General features: G+C 39.5%; 2 protein-coding genes and 1 long non-coding RNA gene across 25 annotated transcripts in view; all 3 read right to left on the bottom strand.

Moving 5' to 3' along the window:
* Positions 1-159: 159 nt before the first annotated feature.
* LOC121587454 (E3 ubiquitin-protein ligase TRIM39) lies at positions 160-5,305 on the bottom strand. 7 transcript variants are annotated; one of them, XM_045215680.1, is made up of 15 exons: positions 5,244-5,287; positions 5,085-5,105; positions 4,922-4,987; positions 4,600-4,665; positions 4,279-4,344; positions 3,957-4,022; positions 3,799-3,822; positions 3,636-3,701; positions 3,315-3,380; positions 2,993-3,058; positions 2,671-2,736; positions 2,512-2,532; positions 2,349-2,414; positions 1,824-1,850; positions 160-1,200 (listed from the first exon to the last, which is right to left on the bottom strand). In XM_045215680.1, exons 1-15 carry the CDS (start codon positions 5,272-5,274, stop codon positions 677-679), a joined length of 1,242 nt encoding a protein of 413 aa, XP_045071615.1. In that variant the 5' UTR covers positions 5,275-5,287; the 3' UTR covers positions 160-676. The 7 variants fall into 7 exon arrangements, with proteins under 7 accessions (XP_045071615.1, XP_045071614.1, XP_045071616.1 ...); XM_045215679.1 differs by having other exon boundaries at positions 5,085-5,108; positions 5,244-5,286; XM_045215681.1 differs by having other exon boundaries at positions 3,799-3,819; positions 5,085-5,108; positions 5,244-5,286.
* LOC121566612 (proteoglycan 4-like) overlaps positions 5,305-27,941 on the bottom strand; it is a 97,378-nt gene continuing 74,741 nt past the window's right edge. For 3 of the 17 annotated variants that reach the window (XM_045215630.1, XM_045215653.1, XM_045215675.1), the window contains 10 exons: positions 7,661-7,681; positions 7,498-7,563; positions 7,176-7,241; positions 7,017-7,040; positions 6,854-6,919; positions 6,532-6,597; positions 6,210-6,275; positions 6,051-6,074; positions 5,888-5,953; positions 5,305-5,631 (listed from right to left, as the gene is read on the bottom strand). In XM_045215630.1, coding sequence (XP_045071565.1) covers positions 5,549-5,631; positions 5,888-5,953; positions 6,051-6,074; positions 6,210-6,275; positions 6,532-6,597; positions 6,854-6,919; positions 7,017-7,040; positions 7,176-7,241; positions 7,498-7,563; positions 7,661-7,681 — 548 coding nt within the window. In that variant the 3' untranslated portion in view covers positions 5,305-5,548. Of the gene's footprint in view, positions 5,632-5,670; positions 5,753-5,887; positions 5,954-6,050; positions 6,075-6,209; positions 6,276-6,531; positions 6,598-6,853; positions 6,920-7,016; positions 7,041-7,175; positions 7,242-7,497; positions 7,564-7,660; positions 7,682-27,941 lie in introns of those variants that run through there. The other 14 variants (XM_045215637.1, XM_045215662.1, XM_045215635.1 and 11 more) reach the window with 13 other exon arrangements.
* LOC121587461 lies at positions 19,728-21,959 on the bottom strand. The gene is made up of 3 exons (XR_006004073.2): positions 21,929-21,959; positions 19,945-20,109; positions 19,728-19,838 (listed from the first exon to the last, which is right to left on the bottom strand). It is a non-coding gene; the product is annotated as an uncharacterized LOC121587461 (long non-coding RNA).

The raw sequence follows: 27,941 nt of genomic DNA, 5'->3' as shown, positions 1-27,941 counted from the left end.
TAGCTACAGGTAGAAAAAAAAGTTAAAGATTTGTGGTTGATTTTATAGAACTCGCCAGCTTGTAGTCCTAAAGTTAGTTCTGGTTCGTTCAGCCATTTTTTGGGGGAAATAATTAGGTTTTGGGATAAACGCAGAAAATAGCATCTGAGGTTAACACAGGCTTAGGAGATTTTGATCTGAGATAATATCAGTCAGTTAATATGAACGTTATGAATTAAGCCTTTATGTGCTTTTTCTGATTACATAAAAAGTGACATTAGCTGATAAAGATGATCTCCTATGCCTGCGTTTACCACAGACCTTATTTTCTATATTTATCCAAAAACCCTACAAAAACTCCTTTCATTTTCCCATAGGGTTTGTTCAATGAACCATGGCGGGTTACTGCCAACAAAAAGACGGCATTAATATTGCTCTCTTTTTCTTGTGGCGTCTGAAAACTTTTCGGGAAAAAGACACACACATTTACAACTGGGCATCACTGAATAACTCAAAATGTGTATAACGCATGTCTCATTTGACATGAATTTCACCTGCATCTCGGACCCATTTCACACTATAGTGCTAACCCAACCTATACTGTGCTGGCTCTGATATTGTCCTTTCCAGCACGGTTCCAGCAACTACAGTGGATGCTTAACCCGGCCAACGCAGTTCAGCTTAAGGGTTTTGGTAGTCATTCCAATATTCTCATTGGGGTTTTGTCACGTTGTCCTGGGCTGAACACAGGAAAGTAGTTTGATGTCGTCACATCAGTAAATGTGTAGAGAAGTGACTCTGTATCAACATTATAAAAAGACAGAGTGTGTCTGTCACAGTCTAGAAACACTCCCACTATAGTGATCTCTGCCACAGTTATCGGTGTTTGAGGGTCAGTATTGACATGGAAACCCTTTTCTTTATCATAAGAAAGAATCCAAAATCCATTCTGTGGAGTTAAAGGAACAATAGATCTTCTCTTAACATTTTCTCTGGCCACACCAACATACCATGACAGTTTTTGGACTTTTTGTTCCTTTACCCTCACTTCCCAATAGTGTTGTCCTGAACTGAAACTCTCTACACAAAATACATGGAGATGCATTCTCATAGAGGGGTTTTCTGTATCTTTTTCTTTTACGTAAATAGCCCGCTTTCCTTTACTGATTCTAATAGCAGGGTGCACAGTCTTTATATCCAGAATGATGTTCTCTGATGGAACTGGAAAGACAAGATTTATTTCATTTACACAATAAGTTGGGATGGATTGGTAAGGATTTCAGATAATGTGGACCTACAGGAAACTGCCAAAATAAAGGAAACACTTGAGTAAATGAAGTTTCTGGCGGCTCGGTTATGGTGTGGGGTGCTTTTCCTAGCATGGTTTAGGTCCACTCAACCCCTTAGATGGCAAGGTAAACGCCAATAAATACACAGCCATTCTGAGTGATCACCTTCAACCTATGATCAATCATTTCTATTCTGATGGGAGTGTTCTCTTACAGAATGATAATGCCCCCATAGGGTACGAGTGGTCACAATGGTTTGATGATCATGAAAACAATGTAAATTATATGCCATGGACATCTCAGTCACCAGATCTCAACTCAATTTAACACGTATGGGTGATTCTGGAGCGGCGCCTTAGACAGCATTTTCCACCACCATCAACAAAAGAGCTCCAGACACTTGTAGAATCTATGCCAATGCTGTCCTGGCAGCTCTTGGTGGCCAAATGCCCTATTAAGACACTTTGTTTGTTTCCTTAATTTTGGCTGTTAACTGTATATCGTATTAATTTAATGAACATACAATTTTCCTGTCCTTTTGTGATTTTGTTTTACCTTTGAATCCTTTCACCTGGTGCCAATCTGCATTGAAAAAAGTAAATTGTGAGTGTCTTGTATTTCAATTGCTCCAAAAGTTGTATAAATGTATAAATTATAAATGGTTAAATGCACTCCAACACGTCAGCAGAATTAGTTTTATAAACAATGCATTCACTGTAAATTATACAATTCAGAGGGTAACGCATTTTTTCCACCTATATAATTTGACCTTTCAGATTAACTTCTTTACCAGATGCTATGTGTTTGGTAGGAGTGTTCACTGTGTTTTCTGCCCCTAACAGAGCAAATTTTGGTAATTATATTGCAATTCATTATCATAAATATTTTATTGATACAAAACTAGGCTAATACATAATTATCAAAGTTATAATATTACACAATATACTGTATATCATGATAGTGAACATTACCTTCAATGGGGTTGTGGAACTGGGACAGACAAATACGATTGAGATTATTTCAAATTATCATCCAATTATACAATTAAAAGGGTAATATATTTTTTACCTATTACTTTAACTGCCAGATTAACTTCTTTTCCAGCGGCCATCTGTTTGGTAGGTTTTGGCACTGTGTTTTCTGCCCCTAACGGAGACCATTTAGGTCAAATTGAAATTCATCAGGTTACTACATTATCAAAGTTATATTATATCATATACAGTATATCATGAGTGAACATTACCTTCAATTAGGTTTTTTGTCTCTGTTGAATGGAAAAGGTGAAAGTTATTGTAAAAAGGTGAATGTGGAACTGGTACAGTCAAATCCTATTGAGATTATGTCAAATTATCATCCATTATCCAATTAAAAGGGTAATATTTCTTTTTCCCTATTACTTTACCTGCCAGATTAACTTCTTTTCCAGCAGCCATCTGTTCGGTAGGTTTCGGCACTGTGTTTTCTGCCCCTAACGGAGACCATTTAGGTCATATTGAAATTCATCAGGTTACTACATTATCAAAGTTATATTATATCATATACAGCATATCATGAGTGAACATTAACTTCAACTAGGTTTTTTGTCTATGCTGAATGGAAAATGTTAAAGATATTGTTAAAAGGTGAATGTGGAACTGGGAAAGTCAAATCCTATTGAGATTATGTCAAATTATCATCCATTATACAATTAAAAGGGTAATATATTTTTAATCCTATTACTTTACCTGCCAGATTAACTTCTTTTCCAGAGGCCATCTGTTCGGTAGGTTTCGGCACTGTGTTTTCTGCCCCTAACGGAGAACATTTAGGTCATATTGAAATTCATCAGGTTACTACATTATCAAAGTTATATTATATCATATACAGCATATGATGAGTGAACATTAACTTCAACTAGGTTTTTTGTCTCTGCTGAATGGAAAATGTTAAAGTTATTGTTAAAAGGTGAATGTGGAACTGGTACAGTCAAATCCTATTGAGATTATGTCAAATTATCATCCATTATACAATTAAAAGGGTAATATATTTTTAGTCCTATTACTTTACCTGCCAGATTAACTTCTTTTCCAGAGGCCATCTGTTCGGTAGGTTTCGGCACTGTGTTTTCTGCCCCTAACGGAGAACATTTAGGTCATATTGAAATTCATCAGGTTACTACATTATCAAAGTTATATTATATCATATATAGCATATCATGAGTGAACATTAACTTCAACTAGGTTTTTGTCTCTGCTGAATGGAAAATGTTAAAGATATTGTTAAAAGGTGAATGTGGAACTGGGACAGTCAAATCCTATTGAGATTATGTCAAATTATCATCCATTATACAATTAAAAGGGTAATATATTTTTTATCCTATTACTTTACCTGCCAGATTAACTTCTTTTCCAGAGGCCATCTGTTCGGTAGGTTTCGGCACTGTGTTTTCTGCCCCTAACGGAGAACATTTAGGTCATATTGAAATTCATCAGGTTACTACATTATCAAAGTTATATTATATCATATATAGCATATCATGAGTGAACATTAACTTCAACTAGGTTTTTTGTCTCTGCTGAATGGAAAATGTTAAAGATATTGTTAAAAGGTGAATGTGGAACTGGGACAGTCAAATCCTATTGAGATTATGTCAAATTATCATCCATTATACAATTAAAAGGGTAATATATTTTTATCCTATTACTTTACCTGCCAGATTAACTTCTTTTCCAGTGACCATCTGTTCGGTAGGTTTCGGCTCTGTGTTTTCTGCCCCTAACGGAGAACATTTAGGTCATATTGAAATTCATCAGGTTACTACATTATCAAAGTTATATTATATCATATACAGCATATCATGAGTGAACATTAACTTCAACTAGGTTTTTTGTCTCTGCTGAATGGAAAATGTTAAAGATATTGTTAAAAGGTGAATGTGGAACTGGGACAGTCAAATCCTATTGAGATTATGTCAAATTATCATCCATTATACAATTAAAAGGGTAATATATTTTTAGTCCTATTACTTTACCTGCCAGATTAACTTCTTTTCCAGAGGCCATCTGTTCGGTAGGTTTCGGCACTGTGTTTTCTGCCCCTAACGGAGAACATTTAGGTCATATTGAAATTCATCAGGTTACTACATTATCAAAGTTATATTATATCATATATAGCATATCATGAGTGAACATTAACTTCAACTAGGTTTTTGTCTCTGCTGAATGGAAAATGTTAAAGATATTGTTAAAAGGTGAATGTGGAACTGGGACAGTCAAATCCTATTGAGATTATGTCAAATTATCATCCATTATACAATTAAAAGGGTAATATATTTTTTATCCTATTACTTTACCTGCCAGATTAACTTCTTTTCCAGTGACCATCTGTTCGGTAGGTTTCGGCTCTGTGTTTTCTGCCCCTAACGGAGAACATTTAGGTCATATTGAAATTCATCAGGTTACTACATTATCAAAGTTATATTATATCATATACAGCATATCATGAGTGAACATTAACTTCAACTAGGTTTTTTGTCTCTGCTGAATGGAAAATGTTAAAGATATTGTTAAAAGGTGAATGTGGAACTGGGACAGTCAAATCCTATTGAGATTATGTCAAATTATCATCCATTATACAATTAAAAGGGTAATATATTTTTAATCCTATTATTTTACCTGCCAGATTAACTTCTTTTCCAGTGACCATCTGTTCGGTAGGTTTCGGCACTGTGTTTTCTGCCCCTAACGGAGAACATTTAGGTCATATTGAAATTCATCAGGTTACTACATTATCAAAGTTATATTATATCATATATAGCATATCATGAGTGAACATTAACTTCAACTAGGTTTTTTGTCTCTGCTGAATGGAAAATGTTAAAGATATTGTTAAAAGGTGAATGTGGAACTGGGACATTCAAATCCTATTGAGATTATGTCAAATTATCATCCATTATACAATTAAAAGGGTAATATATTTTTTTTCCTATTACTTTACCTGCCAGATTAACTTCTTTTCCAGTGACCATCTGTTCGGTAGGTTTCGGCTCTGTGTTTTCTGCCCCTAACGGAGAACATTTAGGTCATATTGAAATTCATCAGGTTACTACATTATCAAAGTTATATTATATCATATACAGCATATCATGAGTGAACATTAACTTCAACTAGGTTTTTTGTCTCTGCTGAATGGAAAATGTTAAAGATATTGTTAAAAGGTGAATGTGGAACTGGGACAGTCAAATCCTATTGAGATTATGTCAAATTATCATCCATTATACAATTAAAAGGGTAATATATTTTTTATCCTATTACTTTACCTGCCAGATTAACTTCTTTTCCAGTGACCATCTGTTCGGTAGGTTTCGGCTCTGTGTTTTCTGCCCCTAACGGAGAACATTTAGGTCATATTGAAATTCATCAGGTTACTACATTATCAAAGTTATATTATATCATATACAGCATATCATGAGTGAACATTAACTTCAACTAGGTTTTTTGTCTCTGCTGAATGGAAAATGTTAAAGATATTGTTAAAAGGTGAATGTGGAACTGGGACAGTCAAATCCTATTGAGATTATGTCAAATTATCATCCATTATACAATTAAAAGGGTAATATATTTTTAATCCTATTATTTTACCTGCCAGATTAACTTCTTTTCCAGTGACCATCTGTTCGGTAGGTTTCGGCACTGTGTTTTCTGCCCCTAACGGAGAACATTTAGGTCATATTGAAATTCATCAGGTTACTACATTATCAAAGTTATATTATATCATATACAGCATATGATGAGTGAACATTAACTTCAACTAGGTTTTTTGTCTCTGCTGAATGGAAAATGTTAAAGTTATTGTTAAAAGGTGAATGTGGAACTGGTACAGTCAAATCCTATTGAGATTATGTCAAATTATCATCCATTATACAATTAAAAGGGTAATATATTTTTAATCCTATTACTTTACCTGCCAGATTAACTTCTTTTCCAGAGGCCATCTGTTCGGTAGGTTTCGGCACTGTGTTTTCTGCCCCTAACGGAGAACATTTAGGTCATATTGAAATTCATCAGGTTACTACATTATCAAAGTTATATTATATCATATATAGCATATCATGAGTGAACATTAACTTCAACTAGGTTTTTTGTCTCTGCTGAATGGAAAATGTTAAAGTTATTGTTAAAAGGTGAATGTGGAACTGGTACAGTCAAATTCTATTGAGATTATGTCAAATTATTATCCATTATACAATTAAAAGGGTAATATATTTTTTATCCTATTACTTTACCTGCCAGATTAACTTCTTTTCCAGAGGCCATCTGTTCGGTAGGTTTCGGCACTGTGTTTTCTGCCCCTAACGGAGAACATTTAGGTCATATTGAAATTCATCAGGTTACTACATTATCAAAGTTAGATTATATCATATACAGCATATCATGAGTGAACATTAACTTCAACTAGGTTTTTTGTCTATGCTGAATGGAAAATGTTAAAGATATTGTTAAAAGGTGAATGTGGAACTGGGAAAGTCAAATCCTATTGAGATTATGTCAAATTATCATCCATTATACAATTAAAAGGGTAATATATTTTTAGTCCTATTACTTTACCTGCCAGATTAACTTCTTTTCCAGAGGCCATCTGTTCGGTAGGTTTCGGCACTGTGTTTTCTGCCCCTAACGGAGAACATTTAGGTCATATTGAAATTCATCAGGTTACTACATTATCAAAGTTATATTATATCATATACAGCATATCATGAGTGAACATTACCTTCAACTAGGTTTTTTGTCTCTGCTGAATGGAAAATGTTAAAGATATTGTTAAAAGGTGAATGTGGAACTGGGACAGTCAAATCCTATTGAGATTATGTCAAATTATCATCCATTATACAATTAAAAGGGTAATATATTTTTTATCCTATTACTTTACCTGCCAGATTAACTTCTTTTCCAGTGACCATCTTTTCGGTAGGTTTCGGCACTGTGTTTTCTGCCCCTAACGGAGAACATGTAGGTCATATTGAAATTCATCAGGTTACTACATTATCAAAGTTATATTATATCATATACAGCATATTATGAGTGAACATTAACTTCAACTAGGTTTTTTGTCTCTGCTGAATGGAAAATGTTAAAGTTATTGTTAAAAGGTGAATGTGGAACTGGTACAGTCAAATTCTATTGAGATTATGTCAAATTATTATCCATTATACAATTAAAAGGGTAATATATTTTTTATCCTATTACTTTACCTGCCAGATTAACTTCTTTTCCAGAGGCCATCTGTTCGGTAGGTTTCGGCACTGTGTTTTCTGCCCCTAACGGAGAACATTTAGGTCATATTGAAATTCATCAGGTTACTACATTATCAAAGTTATATTATATCATATACAGTATATCATGAGTGAACATTACCTTCAATTAGGTTTTTTGTCTCTGTTGAATGGAAAAGGTTAAAGTTATTGTAAAAAGGTGAATGTGGAACTGGTACAGTCAAATCCTATTGAGATATGTGCTTGGTGTCAATGGAATGTTTCCTCAAAAATAAGTTAATGTATTAGCATGTATTAGCATTTCACCTAGAGATCAGAATGAAACAGTTACCTGCCGGCCCCTGTGCTAGCTCAGTTTGATTCGAAATATAGACACAATCATGTCAACATAAAATCAATCATGGTTTATGTTGTCATAACTCATCTCACACTTAGTTTATTTATCACACAGATCAGATGAGATACTGTTTCTGCACTTTTGGCATGACACATTTTAGAGGGTAAAGAAATGTATTCCCCCTATTACTTAATACCTTCCAGATTAATTTCTATACCAGCTGCTCTCTCTTCAGTAGTTGGTATCTGTTCTGTGATTTCTGCCCCTAGCAGAGCACATTTAGGTCATTACCCGCAATTCATTACCTTACATATTAAAATTTATACTAAACATCTAAATGATGATCAAAGTTATAATATTATTTCATCATGATAGTTAAGAACCTTCAATTGTTTTTTTGGGCTCTGTTGAACGGAGTAGGTAAAAGTTATTGTAAAAAGGTAAATTGTGGAACAAGGAGAGTCAAATCCTATTGAGATATGTGCATATCATGCTTCGTGTCAATTGAATGTTTTCTAGAAAATAAGTTAGTTGCATGCATCTTATGATAGCCTTTCACTCAGTTTGATCTGAAATATAGAGACACAATTGTCAAAATAAAATCAATCATTGTTTATGTTGTCTTAACTCAAATTTCACTCTTAGTTTATTTATCAGATGAAATACACTACCTGAACTGTTTCTGGACTTTTGGGATGAAGACCACATGGACCCTAAAAGATACAAAAATATTATTGTTTATATATTTTATGGACAAAATATTTTATGACACATTTCTCTATAGGGTCATTATTACTGTTATATCTTGCTCTTATAATTACATCACAAACACTAATATGACTGAATACCAGATACCTCTTCGTTTGCACAGAATGACAGAGCACAGAGCACCGATGAACAGAAACAGGACCAACAGGACCAGAGTCACAATGAAGGCTTCTTTGGAGACTCCTGCACAGAGACCCAACATGGATAAAATGCCTCTAAAGCTCTCAAGACATGACATCATCAGAACACCATCACAGTGAAATTAATTAGCAAAAGCAATCTGTAGACACCTCTTCAACCTGTTCATCCTCCTCCTCTAAAGTAATGTATGTGTGGGATGGGGAGAGAGGGATCTGATTGTGGGTAGGCTGTTTGTGTAGGAGACTAACTCACCAGGTACAGCTGTAGGAGCTGTGTATATATGTGGCAGAATTCTGCCCTCTCTCTTCGCCTCCTCAGACAAAGAGACTGTACAGGAGAGCCAATTGGAGTATGAGGGAGCATACAGCAGCCAACTACTGACACTCACCAAGCCCTGAGGATCTGATACAGAAAGATGGGGGGGAATCTAAATATTCACATTGACTTACACAAAGTAGTCAACTGAAAGTACACCACAACCCAGGTCACATTTTTTACCCAAAACACAGGTACTAGAACATTTGTGTCAGCAGAACAGAGACAGTGTGAGGAAGTACCAAAATGTAATTACCAGAAGTGTTGAGTACTTCTTGTCCATTTCTGATCTCTGTCCCATCTTTGTTTCTCCAGGTGAGTTTAGGTTGTGGTGACCAGCCCACTGATGAACAGGTAACGTTCACCTGACCTCCTCCTCCTCGTCCTTCAGCTACAGAGAGAACTGGTTCACTACCTGTCACTGATGGACAGAGAAGGGGGGACAAGCAACAACTATTAAGACACAGATAGAATGACAGAATAAATTGGAAGAATAAAATATATATATTTTACAATTTAGTGTTAGATGGTTCCTCACTCTGAAAGTAGTCTATGGGCCAGAAGAAACTATTGTTACCGGAGTTGTAACTCCAGTTCTATGAGTGGAGCGGAGCCCCATAGGGGAGCTCTGCTCCTATTGGTTTACCCCGCTGCCTAGGCAGCGAACAGTCTGAGACAAAATTATGCACACACCTGCAGCCAATAGGAGTACAGGTGTCCCTATAAGAGGGGACGCTTCCCCTCAATAAGCATCCAGAGAAATTATCTTCAGACTGGAGGGTCGGAAGGGCCTTAAGTCCTATGGGGCTCCGCTCGACTCATAGAACTGGAATTACAACTCCGGTAACTATCGTTCTATATCGTGGAGCTCTGCTCCTATTGGTTTAAGGCGGAGCGCAACGCTCCAAAATGTACTCCCTGCCGAGCCCAACACTTCCCACTTGAAAAGGTCGGGCCTAGCAATGGCTGCGACCAAGTCCCACAGTACTGTGACACACTGTGTCACAAAATACTGTGTCCTCTGTACAAATCCGCCCCACCTAGTCCAATGGCATTGCCAATGTCTAGTGGGCAGATAACCAGAATATGAGCCATACTAATCTGAACCAGCAGATAGATGGTACCTCAATATCCTGTTAAAACAAAACCGACCACTAATGGAATGACACAAAGTGTCACTCTACACTGTGTATTCGGTAATCCGCCACACTCAATCTATGGAAACCCAAAGATTAGTGGGTAGACTCCAGAACATGAGTCATACTAATCTGAACAAGCAGATAGATGACGTCACAATTCCGTCAATATATATGACCGGTCTAATAGTAATGTAAACAAAGTTACAAACACTATTTCCCTCATCATTCCGCCCCAACCCAGTTATGCACTGGTGAGCAGGTCACAATACATTACCTCTACTGTACTGATAACCTCAGTCAGGAGTCATGGCTCTCTCATAGAAAAAAAGCCGACCTAATGGGAACCCTGCCCCCTGGTCCTGCATCTTTTTTCTCTTAGTTCAAGTCCTTCCATCAGCTACACTGAGTACAGACTGAACCAGAGAGTTAGAAGACATATCTAACAGGTAGAAATAGATAAAAGGAGACGGTGACGATCAAGACACCGCTGCGCAATTATCCTCTACACCTGTTCCTCTGAAAAAGGTAATAGAAGCCTCTACTCCACGAGTGGATTGGGCTCTTCTACCCAGAGGCAATGGCCGCCCTGCAGCCTCATAAGCCGTCTCAATGCCTTACAAAGCCAATGAGACAGACGCTGTTTAGAAAGTGGTCTACTGAGTGCAGCCGCACCGTGACACACAAAACAGCTGAGGCGATGACCTAATCGCTGCGTTGCGCTCCACGTAGCGCGCCAAGACGCGCACTGGGCACAGGCGATGGAGCCGTTCCTCTCTCCTCTCAACATGGTGAAAGGGAGAGAAGGCCCACAGCTCTACGATCTGTAATCTATATGAGCTCTTAATAACCTCAGGCATAAATGCCGGGTTAAGACTTAACACCGTCCTGCTCAATCGTCATAAATGGCAAGGCACTCGGGTCTCGTCGAAAGAGCGTACAAATCACTGACACGTTAAGCAGTGGTCAAAGCGAGCAACAGTGTCATCTTCAAAGATAACATCTTAAGGGGGATTTGATTCAATGGCTCGAACGGTGGCTCGCAGAGCGCTTCGAGTACCAAAATCAAATCCCACTGAGGAAGCGTGGCTCTAGGCATTGGCCTAAGCCGCCGTGTTCCCATTAGAAAACGTTTCACAAGAGGGTGGCTGAAAACAGTGTCTCTGCCAAACCCTCATGACAAGCCTAAATCGCCGCCGCAAGCACCTACATGGTGGCGGGTGAGCGCTGCTTATCACATAGGAACTGTAGGAATGAGCGTATGCTCTCGACCTGACAGCACACGTAGTCCACATTTTCTGTGACACAACACTGTCGAAAAACATTCCATTTACTGGCATAAGTCTCAGTGGAACCACGGAATGGGCCGACGACATGAGACCCAAGAGTGACATGACCGAAAGCGCCTTTACCGTGTGATTCAGATAAAACCTTGGTAGGGCTAGCAACAGGGCAGCCCGTTGAGGATCCGAAATTCGAGCCCTCGTCGTTACAGTGTCTAGCTGTATCCCCAGATAGACAATCTGATGACTGGGCCAAGGTGCGCTCTTTTTTCCCAATTCACAGCGAACCCCAGACACGTGAGATGAATCACTGTCTGTGTCGTGTGTGTGATCACCAGCTCTGCTGACGAGGCGAGAACCAGTAAGTCGTCTAGGTAGGCTAAAACCCTTATCCCCTGACGACGTAACCGTGCTATTGCCGCCTCCACACATTTGGAAAACGTGTGAGGTGCCAGGGCGTACCCGAATGGCATCCTCATGTATTAGTACGCCGCCCCTTGAAAAGCGAAAACGCAGAAACTTCCTGTGACGCGGAGGTACCGGCACATGAACATATGCGTCCTTCAGGTCTATGCTCGTACAAAAGTCTCTCCTCTGGACACATTCCAGCAGAGGTTTTGTCGTCAGCATTCGAAAGGGGGGCGCAGCTGGCGCATAGTGGGGGATCTATGAGGCCACTCCAAGCATGCTGTGATCCTAAGCACACAAAACATAAGTTGTCATGGAGGAGCAGCGACATTGAGCTCTGAAAAGAGCTTTTGGGCGTGGAAAAACTCCTGGTGTGCTCATTTAGAGGACGACGTTGAGACTTGGAAATCGGCGACAGCTTTCTCGTCCTGAGTCTTGTCTTCTTATCGGCTTCTTCAGTCTAGTCCAGTCGCTGAAGACAATGGGAGGCTGATTGAGGGGAAGCATCCCCTCTTATAGGGACACCTGTACTCCTATTGGCTGCAGGTGTGTGCATCATTTTGTCTCAGGCTGTTCGTTGCCTAGGCAGCAGGGTAAACCAATAGGAGCAGCGCTCCCCTATGGGGCGGAGCTCCACGATATAGAACTGTATTCCATGGTTTGGTTTTCTTTTAAACGACCACGACAAACTTCAGCTAACTATAGCCACCGCTAGCTAACATTCAATAGGAGTGATAGGGGCATCCATGACATTTTCTAAATGTCATGGCCAAACAACTCAAATCAACTTTCAATTATATCGTTTGAAGTTACTTAAAGGTGGTTTGCCCATTTTGTTTACATTAAACGGATGCCTCTATCCCTTCCAGATATGTTTTATTTTTTGGGGGCGGGGCTATATAAGGCTAAAGTCAGCTGAAGTTTGTAGTTGGCTGTACCCCTAATGCAATTGTAAACTGAGAGGTGGCAAATGTAACTGCCTTTTTGTTTTTACTCTGTGGTACCAAAGACTCCATAACGTGTCTCAGTGTAGGAGTGCTTATCTAGGATCAGGTGCTTTGGGGGTGACACCACAATACACAGTTTCACCATCAATTTGAGAGATAACCCTTACCATTCACTGTGAGGAAGACACTGGCCTTTTCATACCACTGGTCACTGGTGACTTGGCATATATACTCCCCCCTGTCTTCCTGTGTGACCCTCTCCAGTCTCAGGGACACATTCCCTCTCTCCAGCCCCCCAGTTAGAGACACCCTGCCCCTATACTGGGGGTCCACAGGGGCCTCCTGGATCTTGTGATCTTTGTACAACAAGGCAGGACTGTGGAAGTTAATGGAACGGTACCAGCGCACCTCCAATGGCTCTGCATTGAAGAGAGGTGAGACTTCACAGAGTAGAGAGACCGAGGAGCCAGACAGGGTCGAGGTTGGACCATCAGGGACAGTTAAGGTGAACGTCTCCGGGGCTGGAGAAGGAGAGACAGGGGAGAAAGAGGGCGAGAGAAAGAGAGGGTGACTTATTTGTGCTTGACTCCCAGGGCCAGTTTCCTGGACACAGATTAAGCGTAGTCCTGACCTGGATCTCCATTTAAATTACTTTTTAATACCGTGTCCAGGTAACCGTTTCCTTTCAGTTACTAATGTAATTAACAGTGTAAACATTCTCACCAGGTTGAGCTGCTCTGATGGGTACTGTGAGAGCAACCAGTATCAGCACCCTCAGACACAACCCTGCATAAAAGATAAAGGATATCACAATGACATTATCACAACTTATTATTCAATGGCGCTGGAGGAGATGGCTGGCGTTTTACTGGCTCCTAACCAACTGTGCTATTGTGTGTGTTTTTTCTGCATTGTTTGTAACTTATTTTGTACATAATGTTTCTGCCACCGTCTCTTATGACTGAAAAGAGCGTCTGGATATCAGAACATTGATTACTCACATCGAACTGGACGAAGATGTTTTATTTAACAAGTCGGACGCGAAGGATTTACTGCAGACACCGGACCAGGCCCAAATCCTGTCACACCCTGGCTCTGGGACTCATTATATTGAGCCAGGGTGTGTTCATTCTATGTGTGTATTTCTATGTTGGTAATTCTGTTGTGTTTAATTCTATGTTTGCCTGAGTGACTCCCAATCAGAGGCAACGAGTGTCAGCTGTTGGCTGGTTGTCTCTGATTGGGAGCCATATTTAAACTGTCTGTTTTCCCTTTGTGTTTGTGGGTTTTTGTTCCGTGTTCGGTCATTGATACCGTGGACGTCACGAGTCATTTCTTGTTTTGTATTCATGTTTAAACTTTAACTAATTAAAGTATGTTTGTTCATCACGCTGCGCCTTGGTCTACTCCTTACCTCGATCGTGACAAATCCCTGTCATTCGCATTCGCAAATCCCTGTCATTCGCATGGTCTTTTACCAAATAGGGCTATCTTCTGTATACCCCCTACTTTGTCACAACACAACTGATTGTCTCAAACGCATTAAGAAGGAAATAAATTCCACAAATTAACTTTTAAGACGGCACACCTGTTAATTGAAATGCATTCCAGGTGACTACCTCATGAAGCTGGTTGAGAGAATGCCAAGAGTGTGCAAAGCTGTCATCAAGGCAAAGGGTGGCTATTTGAAGAATCTCAAATATAAAATATATTTTGATTTGTTTAACACTTTTTTGGTTACTACATGATTCCATATGTGTTATTTCATAGTTTTGATGTCTTCACTATTATTCTACAATGTAGAAAACAGTAAAAAATTAAGAAAAACCCTTGAATGAGTAGGTGTTCTAAATCTTTTGACCGGTAGTGTATATTGTGAATATCCTTTACTGACTCAAATAGGATTCCCTCAAGATTGCTCTGATGTCCAAAAGATTTCAAATCAAAATGTTCTGATATGAAACTTTTAAGTTGCATGTATTTGAAAATATCTACATTGGTCAGTCAAAAATGGCTTTCTAATTCTGTCATGGAAATACATTTATTTCCTAATTTATTTACGATTTCTATGCCTTTAGTTTTCCATGTATACCAATTTATCGGCGAATTCTTAAAAGCTATCCATATGGTTGTGTTTTTCGGGAGTGATATATTTTCTTCCATGTTGTTATAGTGTTCTTAACTATGAAGTTGTTAATGTTCTTAGCTTTATCCTTTGAAAATAGACATGGAAAAGATTCTGGGGATGAGCATGCTTATATTCAATATGTACCCATTGTTCCTCTAGTGCATTTAATTATATGTAAAGTAAAATCCTTGGGTGGCGAGTTGATACAATTCCAAGTCTAGAAGGTTAAAACCTCCCTTAGACTAAGGAAGATGTTAATCTTTATTTTTTATTCTATGAGCTTTATTTGCCATACAAAGTCTGTTATGACCGAGTATACTTTTTAAAGAATGTCTTCAGTGGGATAATTGATATTACCAAGAATAAATATCCAAACTTTGGGAGCCATGCCATTCTGAAGAGGTTAATTCTACCTGTAAGATTTATGGGAAGATTATTCCATTTAATTAGATCTGCTCTCATATTTTTGAGTAATAAAATAAAGTTATTTTTATATAATTGTTGTTTGTTGTCACTTATTAAGTAAGTGTTTTATATTTTTTGTGGTCCACTTAAGGGATTGCTGTAGATCATGAGTAATTTTTTTCTCCCTTTGCCATTATTCTGTTTCTTTTTTTTCACATTCATTTCATATCCTAAGATTTTAGAGTATTCTGTAAATATTTTTAGCAAGGGGGGCATTGAGTTTTCTATATTGGTCAGGTATATCAGGAGATCATCTGCAAATAAGTTTAGTTTATATTCATGTTTACCAATACTGATACCTGTTATCTTTGGGTCTGACTCATGTCTAATTGTTTCTGCAAGTGGTTCAATTGCCAGTGCAAACAGGAGGGGGGAGAGAGGACATCCCTATCTTGTGCTCCTTTTCTAAAGCAATTTCATCAGATAATGTATTACTTGTGTATATTTTTTGCTTTAGAACATTTATATAATATTTTTATTTATTATTTCAGCTGGAAAGTAATTATACTTTCCTGTGGATGTGTTGTCTCACATTTCTACTGCCAAAAGGGCCAACCGCATGGACAACCGTAATGTGGTAAAGTACGTTAAAATATATTTTTATTCTACATTCTGGCTTGTAGAGGTCATGAGAGGAAACGTTCCTGATTCAAACGCTCATTTCTGCCCTTAGTACAATTCAGTGCAACTCAACGTCGGGTTTCCAGGCAAGGTTAAAACTACAATTTTGATATCATGGATGGTCAGTCCTTGCATCCGTAGCTCTGTGTATGAATTTGAGAGTGGTTACATTTATACAGGCCCAAGCCTTAGCTTTTAACGAAAACAGAGGTGGGGTGAACACTTTGTTATTGTTTCAATTAAAGACTCTTTAATGGAACAGTACCTTCATTTGGCACTTGACTTTTACCTACTTCACCTGGAGATGTATTAGAAACAGAGTGTCATAGTAAGAAATACCATTTGAAAATAGAAAATCTATTTAATTTGAACACCACCTTACTGAGTTTAATTCTAAACGTATTTTAGTCAATTTCTAATTAAGTGACACATATTATTTAGCTAATGTACTGTAGATATACAGTATACACCATTTTTACATCAAATAATCAACAAACATAATCTTCACTACAAAACACAATAAATGCTCAGTCAAGTTACCTTAGCAATGTTAAATAGAAATATAATTAAATAATAAACAAAATGTACCTGCGACAAGAGCTGTTTCTTCTATTAAAAGAAGACGTTACAAAAAAAAGAAACCAAATATGTTAAAATCATGTTATCAAATGTGTAGAAATACACACAATAGTAAAACATATAGAAGTAATACCTGGCCTCTCAGTAGACTCTGTTTTATCTGAAATAAAATGAAACTAATATTAATATAGGTAGGTCATGCAATATTACTTTGTTAAAATGTATTATATTATATCAGGGATATTTTCAATGTTATCATCAAACCTAATATTATAAAGCGTCAAATCCTAACTTTCACTTAAGTTGAATTTTCACAAAGTCTCCAATTGACATCTATGCATGACTAAGTGAAAATTTTACTTAAGTGGAAGTTAAGATTTGCCCCTAAATGATTAGACAACACTTAATACCGTCTGCATAGACTGTTCACATTTAATTGAATATGTGTTAGCTTGTTGACATACCTGTTTTTTTGTTCCAGATGAAGAGCCCAATGACAGTAAAGACTAGCAGTAAAATAATCGGAGTTGTGATGAAGGCTCCAAGACTCCAATGACCTATAAAAGGATTTATCAAACCATTAAACATTTTACATTTAAAGAAATCTGTACTTAAAATCTGAAGTGAGTCTTATTTTCCAAGTTTATGATCTTGTCTTTTGGTAGATATAGTAACTCGAGACAACATGTTAGAGGTCTTCACCAGTCCACCTGTACCCGAAAGTTCGGGTTGGACCTAGTTGTCATGGGTCTCTGGTATTTGTAATTATAACCGATTTGCCCGTAAGGACCTGTACAGACCCGAATGCGACTGGTGACGTAGAGAGAGAGTGAAAATCTCTTGCTTTTCACGAAAGTGGTGCGTGAAGCTTGCTGTTGTTGCCAGCCAATCACAAGTCATCAAAAGCATCACTATAGTAAAAGAGCCTCCCCGTGTGGCAAGCAAGTTAGGAGATACAGGTAATTGCCAAAATAAAGGAAACACCGACAAAGTGTCTTAAAGGGGAATAATGACACATTTCGAAAATGTGTCTAAGTTCCTAAACCCCTCGAACTCGTTGTTGGACTGTCTGTCAAAGTGCAGACCTCTCTCACTCAGGGAGAGTTAGAGCGAAAGCTATGCCACAGGGTTATGCAGCCCCCCACTCACTGCAGCGCTAGATAGAACTGTGGAAAAACGGAAATCTACGAAAAAAATAAACATTCTGTCACAGTGAAAATACTAAATTGGGGAAGTCCAATCAATTGTGAGATATGACATATACATTTTATGTGATAAATTTGGGTCGCGGGTTCACAATTTGATCTTTTCTGAGATCTAACATGGTCATACCATGGAGATGGTCATACCATAGATAATTTTGCTATTTGAATTAGAATTTTAAGACCCTTTAGGTATGAAAAAAAAAACGATTTGATAAAATATTGGATTTGGCATTTACTACTATAGCCATTTGCATTTTTGTCATTTAGCAGACGCTCTTATCCAGAGCAACTTACAGGAGCAATTAGGTTTAAGTGCCTTGCTCAAGGGGACATCAACAGATTTTTCACCTTGTCGGCTCGGGATTTGAACCAGCGACCTTTCGGTTACTGGCTCAACGCTCTTAACCGCTAGGCTACCTGCTTCCATAGAACTGCATTGAATAACACATTCATAAATGGCAAAACAGACAGTCAAAAACATTTATCATAAGGAATAAGGTTTTGACATGTCTGTACTATATCTAGGATATATAAGAAAGCAACATTGTTGAATACCCGTTTCTTATTGGCTAGAAGGGCATTCCAGAATGGACATTAAAACCAGATAACGGGACAGTTGGAAAAGATATTGGGACACCTTGCAATCATGACGCAACAAGCGCATACACATGCAGACCGTACTGGCTACAAAGTTACAGAAAGCTAAACCAACAACCACACAAACTAAAATTGGATACATTGCAAACACAGGTCCAAAGAGAAAATGTTATTACTTCCATACTTTCATTCATTTTTTAAACCGCTACCGGGTTACCTTCAGATGAGTCCCGTGACACTTGTGGGGGTCGTACAAACTGAGAAGACCATTGTGTTTGTGAGAGCCTCATCTTTCCATATAGTGGTCAGATTAGTTTGTAGCCCAAACGGTTCGAACGCGACACACAGAAGTTGGCACAGATGATACTGACTTCAGACGAGTCCCGTGGAGCTTGTGGGAGTCGTAGAGCAAGACAGAGAACAACATCATGTTTGTGAGAGTCTCATCTTTCCATTGAGTATTAGTTTGCCACTTTCCATTGCATTTGCGTATGTAGTGGATTGAGACGCAGCCAATAAAAAAAACGATCTCTATCTTAAACAGACGGATTTTGATTGGTCTTTTTTTATTATGTTGCGTCAATCAACTCTTAAGGATGAATTAACTCAGGAATCACACATGTGGAAGCACCTGCTTTCAATATACTTTGTATCCCTCATTTACTGAAGTGTTCTTTATTGTGTCAGTTACCTGTTGATCATATCTAATTAATGGAATATGGAATTAAAATGACGGAATTAAAAGGTAAATGAGAAGGATAGACTACAATGACCAAGATCTATGGCAGCTAGAAGTTAGTCTAACTAGTGCGAGTCGGCTTGGTTGCTGTTTTTCTCTCTCTCTCCCTGCCTGGACCCGCATTACTCACACACACACACACACACACACACACACACACACACACACACACACACACACACACACACACACACACGCACACAGCCCCTCCCCCTGCTAGAGTGGCTCCGTTTCTCTCTCCATCACGCTTTAACAGCTCCAGTTAAGTTCTTTTGCTGCTTCCCTCAGATTGGATCAGACCGGGTCTGGTTGTCCTTGGGTCCATTCAGACCAAGTCTCTATCTTTTAAGAATTAATTTATTCAGATAGGTGTCCGTGTAGGAAAGCACAAGGTCCATTTCACAACAGGTCCAAGTTTTTTTTGTTGACTGGTTTGTGGGTATAATTAACTTATTGTGTTAAGTTGACTAAGATATTAAATGATGAGATACTGATTAAGATTTCTGAGATTCTCACTCTCCATTGGAGCTCTGGGCAGGATTCTACTCTCCTTCTTCACCTCCTCAGACAGAGAGACTGTACAGGAGAGCCAATCGGAGTCTGAGGGAGAATACAGCAGCCAACTACTCACACTCACCAAGCCCTGAGGATCTGAAACAGAGAGCAAGGGGGGGATATACACACTTATTCACAGACAGACAGACACAAACAGCCGTACATAGTTGCAGTAATGATCCAGACTAGTGTCTGCAATAACCTGGAGTGTTGAGTACTTCTTGTCCATTTCTGATCTCTGTCCCCTCTTTGTTTCTCCAGGTGAGTGTAGGTTGTGGTGACCATCCCTCTGATGAACAGGTAACGTTCACCTGACTTCCTCCTCCTCTTGCTTCAGCAACAGAGACCACTGGGGTACCACCTAGTACTAATGGCCAGATGAGGCGGGAAGTGGGGCAAATTACAACCGTGAGGACAATGATTGTGAGAATCTATTTAATTGTGTGCATTACATTTCCCCCTGGATTACTTTAAACTTGCATAACCAATTGCCACCTTCTCTCTACATTTCAAAGAGAGAGTTCACCCAAGTTACGAAATGGCATATTGGTTTCTTACCCTGTAAGCAGTGTTAGACTGCCACTTGTCCATAGACTGCTTACAGACTAAGTAAATCAATGTCATTTTGTGAACTATTACTTTAAACTAAAGTTACAATATCCGTTTCACTACATTATTGTGAATATTACAGTATATTTGCAGTGCAACTGTTCTGTCTGTCCCACACACACAGCTAAAAACAGTGCCTTCAGAAAGTATTAACACCCCTTGACTTTTTCCACATTTTGTTACAAAGTGGGATTGAAATGGATTTAATTGTGTCATTTTTCTGTCAACAATCTGCACAAAATACTGTCAAAGTGGAAAATAAAAGACTAATATATCTTGATTAGATAAGTATTCAACCCCCTGAGTCAATAGGTTAGAATCACCTTTGGCAGCAATTACAGCTGTGAGTAAGCTGGGTAAGTCTCTAAGAGCATTGCACACCTGGATTGTACAATATTTGCTCATTATTCTTTTAAATTCTTCAAGCTCTGTCAAGTTGATTGTTGATCATTGGCCTTGTGTTTTAGGTAATTGTCCCGCTGAAAGGTGGATTTATCTCCCAGTCTGTTGGAAAGCAGACTGAACCAAGTTTTGCTCTAGGATTTTGCCTGTGCTTAGCTCTATTCTGTTTATTTTTATCCCAAAAAATGACAAGCATACCCATAACATGATGCAGGCACCACCATGCTTGAAAATGGGTGGTACTAAGTGTTTTGTTGAATTTGCTCGAAACATAACGCTTTGTATTCAGGACAAAATTATAATTTATTTACCACATTTTTTGCAGTATTACTTTATTGCAAACAGGATGCATGTTTTGGAATATTTATTTTCTGTACAGGCTTCCTTCTTTTCCTTCTAGTATTGTAAAGTAAATACAATGTTGTTGATCCATCCTCAGTTTTCTCCTATCACAGCCATTAAACCATATAACTGTTTTAAAATCACCATGGTGAAATGCCTGAGCAGTTTACTTCCTCTCCAGAAACTGAGTTAGGAAGGGCGCCTGTATCTTTAGTGTGGCTGGGTGTATTGATACACCATCCAAAGTGTAATTAATAATTTCACCATGCTCAAAGGGATATTCAATGTCTGCTTTTCTTTTTTTTACCCATCTACCAATAGGTGCCCTTCTTTGCGAACCATTGGAAAACCTCCCTGGTCTTTGTGGTTGAATCTGTGCTTGAAATTCACTGCTCGACTAAGGGACCTTACAGATAATTGTATGTGTGGGGTACAGAGATGGGGTAGTTATTTAAAAAATAATGTTAAACACTATTATTGCACACAAAGTGAGTCCATGCAACTTATTATGTGACTTATTGAGCACATTTTTACTCCTGAACTATTTTAGGCTTGCCATAACAAAACGGATTGAATACTTCTTGACTCAAGACATTTTAGCTTTTCATTTTTAATTAATTTGTAAACATTTCTAAAAACATAATTCCACTTTGACATTATGGGGTATTGTGTGCAGTTCAGTGACACAACATCTCAATTTAATCCATATAAAATGCAGCCTGTAAAACAACAACATTCGGAAAAAGTCAAGGGGTGTGAATCCTTTCTGAAGGAACTGTAGCTACCCATTCCACACTGTCTACACAAGCACAGTGCAGTCTTCAGTCCCTTACCATTTACTGTGAGGAAGACACTGGCCTTTTCATACCACTGTGCGCTGCTGACATGGCACACATACTCCCCCCTGTCTTCTAGAGTGACCCTCTCCAGTGTTAGTGATACGTTCCCTCTCTCCAGCCCCCCAGTTAGAGACACCCTGCCCCTATACTGGGGGTCCACAGGGGCCTCCTGGATCTTGTGATCTTTGTACAACAAGGCAGGTTTGTTGAAGTCACCGGACCGGTACCAGCGCACCTCCAATGGCTCCGCATTGAAGAGAGGTGAGAGTTCACAAGCCAGAGAGACCGAGGAGTTCAACGCGGTCAAGATCAGACCATGAGGGACCATCAAAGTGAAAACCGCTGAGATAAGAGTGAGATGTAGAGTGCTTGTAAGAGGGTGTGAAAATGAGCAATTTATATAGGGCATTACAACACTTTGCTTCATAAGGGACTTACAGCCTGGTCTTAATCCTCTATAAATGTGGTTATAGATGTTGATGAGCAGTTATTACCACCTACTGTATATGGTGCATTGTAATGCATTATGTATAGCTCATAAGGCATACATGTGTTTATAATGCATTATGAAGAGGGTATACGTTTTAATGAAAAAAGCTAAGACAGTTATATGGAAGAAATCAATGTTTTTGCAACTATTAGACCGTTGATGTGCTCACCTGGACTTTGAGCTGCCATGCGAACTGTCAGAGCTGTCAGTGTCATCAACCTCAGCCACAGACCTGTGTTAAAGATAAAGGACATCCTATTGATGACAATATCATCATAACTGCAGTTATTATAAGACATTTAATCTATTGCGTCAATAAACACGTACAGTAGTAGGGTACAACACTGGTATGTTCAGATAAAAATATATTGAGTAGAACAGACATGCCTCTAGGTAGAGTATAATGGAATTTATTTCTGCAATGTTCAGTATGTCGCACCCTCCTGAATATGACCCTAGTCATTTGATCCAATTCCACATTGTTTCTCAAAGCTAAAACCATTAGGTCATACAGCCAATGTGCAGGAACCATTGAACAAATAGACTGTGTTATACTGAACTTTGGACCATAAGACATTGGACAAGTTAAATTACAGTGCATTCGGAAAGTATTCAGACCCCTTGACTTGTTCCACATTTTAGTCATTTAGCAGACGCTCTTATCCAGAGCGACTTACTGTTAGTGAGGGCATACATTTATTTAAAATTATTTCATACTGGCCCCCCGTGGGAATCGAACCCACAACCCTGGCATTGCAAACGCCATGCTCTACCAACTGAGCTACATCCCTGCTGGCCATTCCCTCCCCTACCCTGGACAAATTGTGCGCCGCCCCATGGGTCTCCCGGTCACGGCCAGCTACGACAGAGCCTGGATTCGAACCAGGATCTCTAGTGGCACAGCTAGCACTGCGATGCAGTGCGTTAGACCACTGCGCCACTCGGTTCCACATTGTTTCATTACAGCCTTATTCTAAAATTGATTTTAAAAAGCTACACACAATACCCCATAATGACAAAAACTGGTTTTTAGAATTTTGTGCAAATGTATAAAAATAAAAATAAACTGAAATGTCACATTTACATAAGCATTCAGACCCTTAACACAGTATTTTGTTGAAGCACTTTTGGAAGCGATTACAGCCTCAGGTCTTCTTGGGTATGACGCTACAAGCTTGGCACTCCTGTATTTTGGGAGTTTCTTCCATTCTTCTGTGCAGATCCTCTAAAGGTTTGTCAGGTTGGATGGGGAGCGTCTCTATGTATTAGGTAATAAGGGTTTTGTCAAAGGACAACACTACTGGCAAGTGGAGGTAAAGGATAATGGTTGTCTCTGAAAAACTGTCATGGTATGTTGGTGTAACAATAGTGGAATCGGCTGTTCCTCTTCAAAATAAAAGTCCCTAATTGAAAGTAGTGCAAACGGATACACATAGTGAAATCATGCCCTATTTGGACTAGATGATGCTAAATAAGGTTGGAAATCACCTCCCCAGTCAGCCTATTGTGCGTTTTGACATTCATATTCCACTGTACAGCCTTACCTATGGATTGTTGATCCATTATATAGGGTATCATATAATTCTGGACTAAGATTGAACCGTACTACACCGGCTCCAACGCTCGTCGGATGTGGCAGGGCCTACAAACTATTATAGAATACAAAGGGAAGCACAGCCGCAAGCTGCCCAGTGACACGAGCCTACCAGACGAGCTAAATTATTTATATGATCGCTTCGAGACAAGCAACACTCAGCTGTTCCGGACGACTGTGTGATCACGCTCTCCGTAACCTTTAAACAGGTCAACATTTACAAGGCCGCAGGGCCAGACAGATTACCAGGATATGTACTCCGAACATGCGCTGACCAACTGGCAAGTGTCTTCACTGACATTTTCAACCTGTCCCTGACTGAGTCTGTAATACCAACATGTTTCAAGCAGACCACCATTGTCCCTGTGCCCAAGAACACTAAGGTAACCTCCCTAAATGACTACAGACCCGTAGCTCTCATGTATGTAGCTATGAAGTGCTTTGAAAGGCTGGTCATGGCTCACATAAACACCATTATCCCAGAAACCATAGACCCACTCCAATTTGCATACCGCCCAAACTGATCCACACTGCCCTTTCCCACCTGGACAAAAGGAACACCTACGTGAGAATGCTATTCATTGACTACAGCTCAGCATTCAACACCATAGTGGCCTCAAAGCTCATCACTAAGCTAAGGACCCTGGGGCTAAACACCTCCCTCTGCAACTGGATCCTGGACTTCCTGACGGGCCGCCCCCAGGTGGTAAGGGTAGGTAACAACACATCTGCCACGCTGATACTCAACACAGGGGCCCCTCAGGGGGTGCGTGCTCAGTCCACTCCTGTACTCCCTGTTCACCCATGACTGCATGGCCAGGCACGACTCCAACACCATCATTAAGTTTGCCGACGACACAACAGTGGTAGGTCTGATCACCGACAATGATGAGACAGCCTATAGGGAGGAGGTCAGAGACCTGGCCGTGTGGTGCCAGAATAACAACCTCTCCCTCAATGTGATCAAGACAATGGATATGATTGTGGACTACAGGAAAAGGAGGACAGAGCACGCCCCCATTCTCATCGACGGGGCTGTAGTGGAGCAGGTTGAGAGCTTCAAGCTCATTGGTGTCCACATCACCAACAAACTATCATGGTCCAAACACACCAAGACAGTCGTGAAGAGGGCACGACAACGCCTATTCACCCTCAGGAGACTAAAAAAATGTGGCATGGGTCCTCAGATCCTCAAAATGTTCTACAGCTGCACCATCGAGAGCATCCTGACTGGTTGCATCCCTACCTGGTATGGCAATCGAGAGCATCCTGACTGCAAGGCACTACAGAGGGTAGTGCGTATGGCCCAGTACATCACTGCCATCCAGGACCTCTATACCAGGCGGTGTCAGAGGAAGGCCCTAAAAATGGTAAAATACTCCAGCCACCCTAGTCATAGACTGTTCTCTCTGCTACCGCACGGCAAGCGGTACCGGAGCACCAAGACTAGGTCCAAAAGGCTTCTTAACGGATTCTACCCCCAATCCATAAGACTCCTGAACAGCTAATCAAATGGCTACCCAGACTATTTGTTGGTTAAGGGCTTGGAAGTAAGCATTTCACTGTTGTATTTGGCGCATGTGACAAATACAATTTGATTTGATGTGATTTGATCAGTCTACTCAGTGACACCCACAGAACACAATTGTGAACAGTTTTTAAAAATATTAGCGTTGTAGCTCTTATTGCGGAACTTTAACTGTTGGGAAATCACCACACTATCCTACCTATTGTGCATATTGACATGTACAGCCTTTTGTTTAATTTATATAACAACATTCCAACAGTGTTTAGCCTTCTCTAGTCCAATTGTGACATGATATCACAATCTTTGTAAGTTTTAATGGGGAACTTTTATTTTGAAGCAAACCACCGATTCCACTATTGTTGCTCACGCTAATGTTGTTCACGACACACACATCGTCTGTGCCACATAATGTGCGCACCACTACGTTGGCAAGACAAAAAACTACAGGAAAGATGGTCGTTTAATGTGAGAGAATCAACGATGTTACGATTTTGAAAGTCATGTAGTGTAAACTGGGCATTAGGGAATTACTTTGTGTTAATCCATTTATTCACCTTTTTACACTAACTTAAATGTTTTCCATCCAACAGAGACAAAAAAACGAATTAAAGGTAATTAATGAACATTCATCACCATGTAATATGACATAACACTGACAATCATGCTTAATTTCTTACAGTTTGGTTTGCAATATATTTACCTAAGTATGTTTATTACAAATGTGCATTAATCTTTGAGGTAAAAAAAAAAGCTTTACATATATTTTCCACACAATTTAAATTGTAGGCTCTGTGTTTTCTATTTACTTGGTATTGGTTTTATGCAGATTGGCAGGTGAAAGAATTCAAAGGTAGGAAAAACAACCATGGCAAGATTAGTGCATGTTTATGTTATGTTTAACACAATTGTTGTATAGGCCTAGATTACATGGCTTTAGTCAGTACAGCGGGAAGGTAGAGGTGGAATACGGATAGAAGGGGCATTAGTTTTTGCAGAGTTGCCAAAAACCGGAAATTCCGGTTTTCAGGGGACATGAGAGTGCCTGTGACAGGACTTCTGCTGCTTCTCGTTCTTAAGATTTGTTTTTGCATCTTTGACTTTTGGTTTTGTACACCAGTCTCAAACATTTGAAAATACAATATTTTTGGTTACGGAAAATATTATTTATAGCGGTTTAGATGGTACAATGATTATCTACACTATAATTGCTTGTTTGTCACATAAATTGAAATTGGACAAGCTATTAGAATTTTAGCAACCAGGAAATGGCGGAGCAGGGACGGCCTGTTCAATAGGGCGATATGGGCGACGCACTGCCAAACGGGAAAAGGAAGGGATTTTTTTTCTAATCAATTATATCACGGCAACAGTAGTTATCAGTGTTCACGTCTGATCTGCCAGCCACTAAATGTCAAATCAGGCTAAAGTCGTGCTTCAAATGGCCCCGCCCGTTTTTGGGGCGATTTCAGTCAGGTTGAAAATCGCCCAGAAGTCTCTCATAGCCTGTCATGTAAAATCTATTTTTTTCAAATTTCAAAGCTTTCAATACATTCTCTATGGGTGTCTGTGTGCTTGCACTTACGCGCTTTCGTCATACGTGACGTAACCATGAACGTAACTAAGACAATAGCGGCTAGCAGCGTCTCTGTTGCGACCTGCAGTGTGGCGTTATTTTATGTTTTTAATTTGTAGACTTAGTTTACAAACATTCTGCCAACCATGGATTTCCAGTGGTTGGTTTTGGACTGATCTTGTTGATCGTGTACATACCCGCTACGAACGGACTAAATAATGAAAACGCTGCTGGCAGCGGAATCCAATACAGCTGGGAGACTTGGCTGGATGACAGAGTCCCGGACAGAGAAGTGGAGCCGGCCGGCTTCACCCTGGTCAGAGCGGACCGCGATCCTGGTAAGAGAGCGACTCTGTACCCCGACATTGAACTGCTTTCTGTGTCATTGCGACCTTACTATCTGCCCCGTGAGTTCCCCCAATTGTTTGTTACCGTTGTGTACTGTTGATAATCACAAGTTTACTGGAGAACTGAGACCAAGTAGAGACTTTGGACAGGGTGGATATGGTATAATAAAGGCAGTTTATTCAGAGGTAAAGATATCTGGAATCGCGTGCACGGACTTGTTCGTCAAACTCTTAGGGAGAAGAGAGCCCCGAAAACATTGTGTGCAGACATTTTATACAATAAATGATGTAGGTTGAATCTAGTAGTTCTGATCTTCTGATTGGTCCTGATGAGTTGGGCGAGGTCCCCTCCACTGTTGCATTGGCTCTGAGTCGGGTTCTCTGTCTTCAAATGTTCAGCCTAAAGAGAGGGGATTTTTGTGTGTGTGTGTGTGTGTGTTTAACAGTGATGATGTGTGTGTGTGTGTGTGTGTGT

This window comes from Coregonus clupeaformis, unplaced genomic scaffold (genome assembly GCF_020615455.1).
Source record: "Coregonus clupeaformis isolate EN_2021a unplaced genomic scaffold, ASM2061545v1 scaf0492, whole genome shotgun sequence".
NCBI lineage: Eukaryota > Metazoa > Chordata > Actinopteri > Salmoniformes > Salmonidae > Coregonus > Coregonus clupeaformis.
Note: the sequence above shows the minus strand (reverse complement) of the source record. Positions and strands in the feature narration are given on the sequence as shown.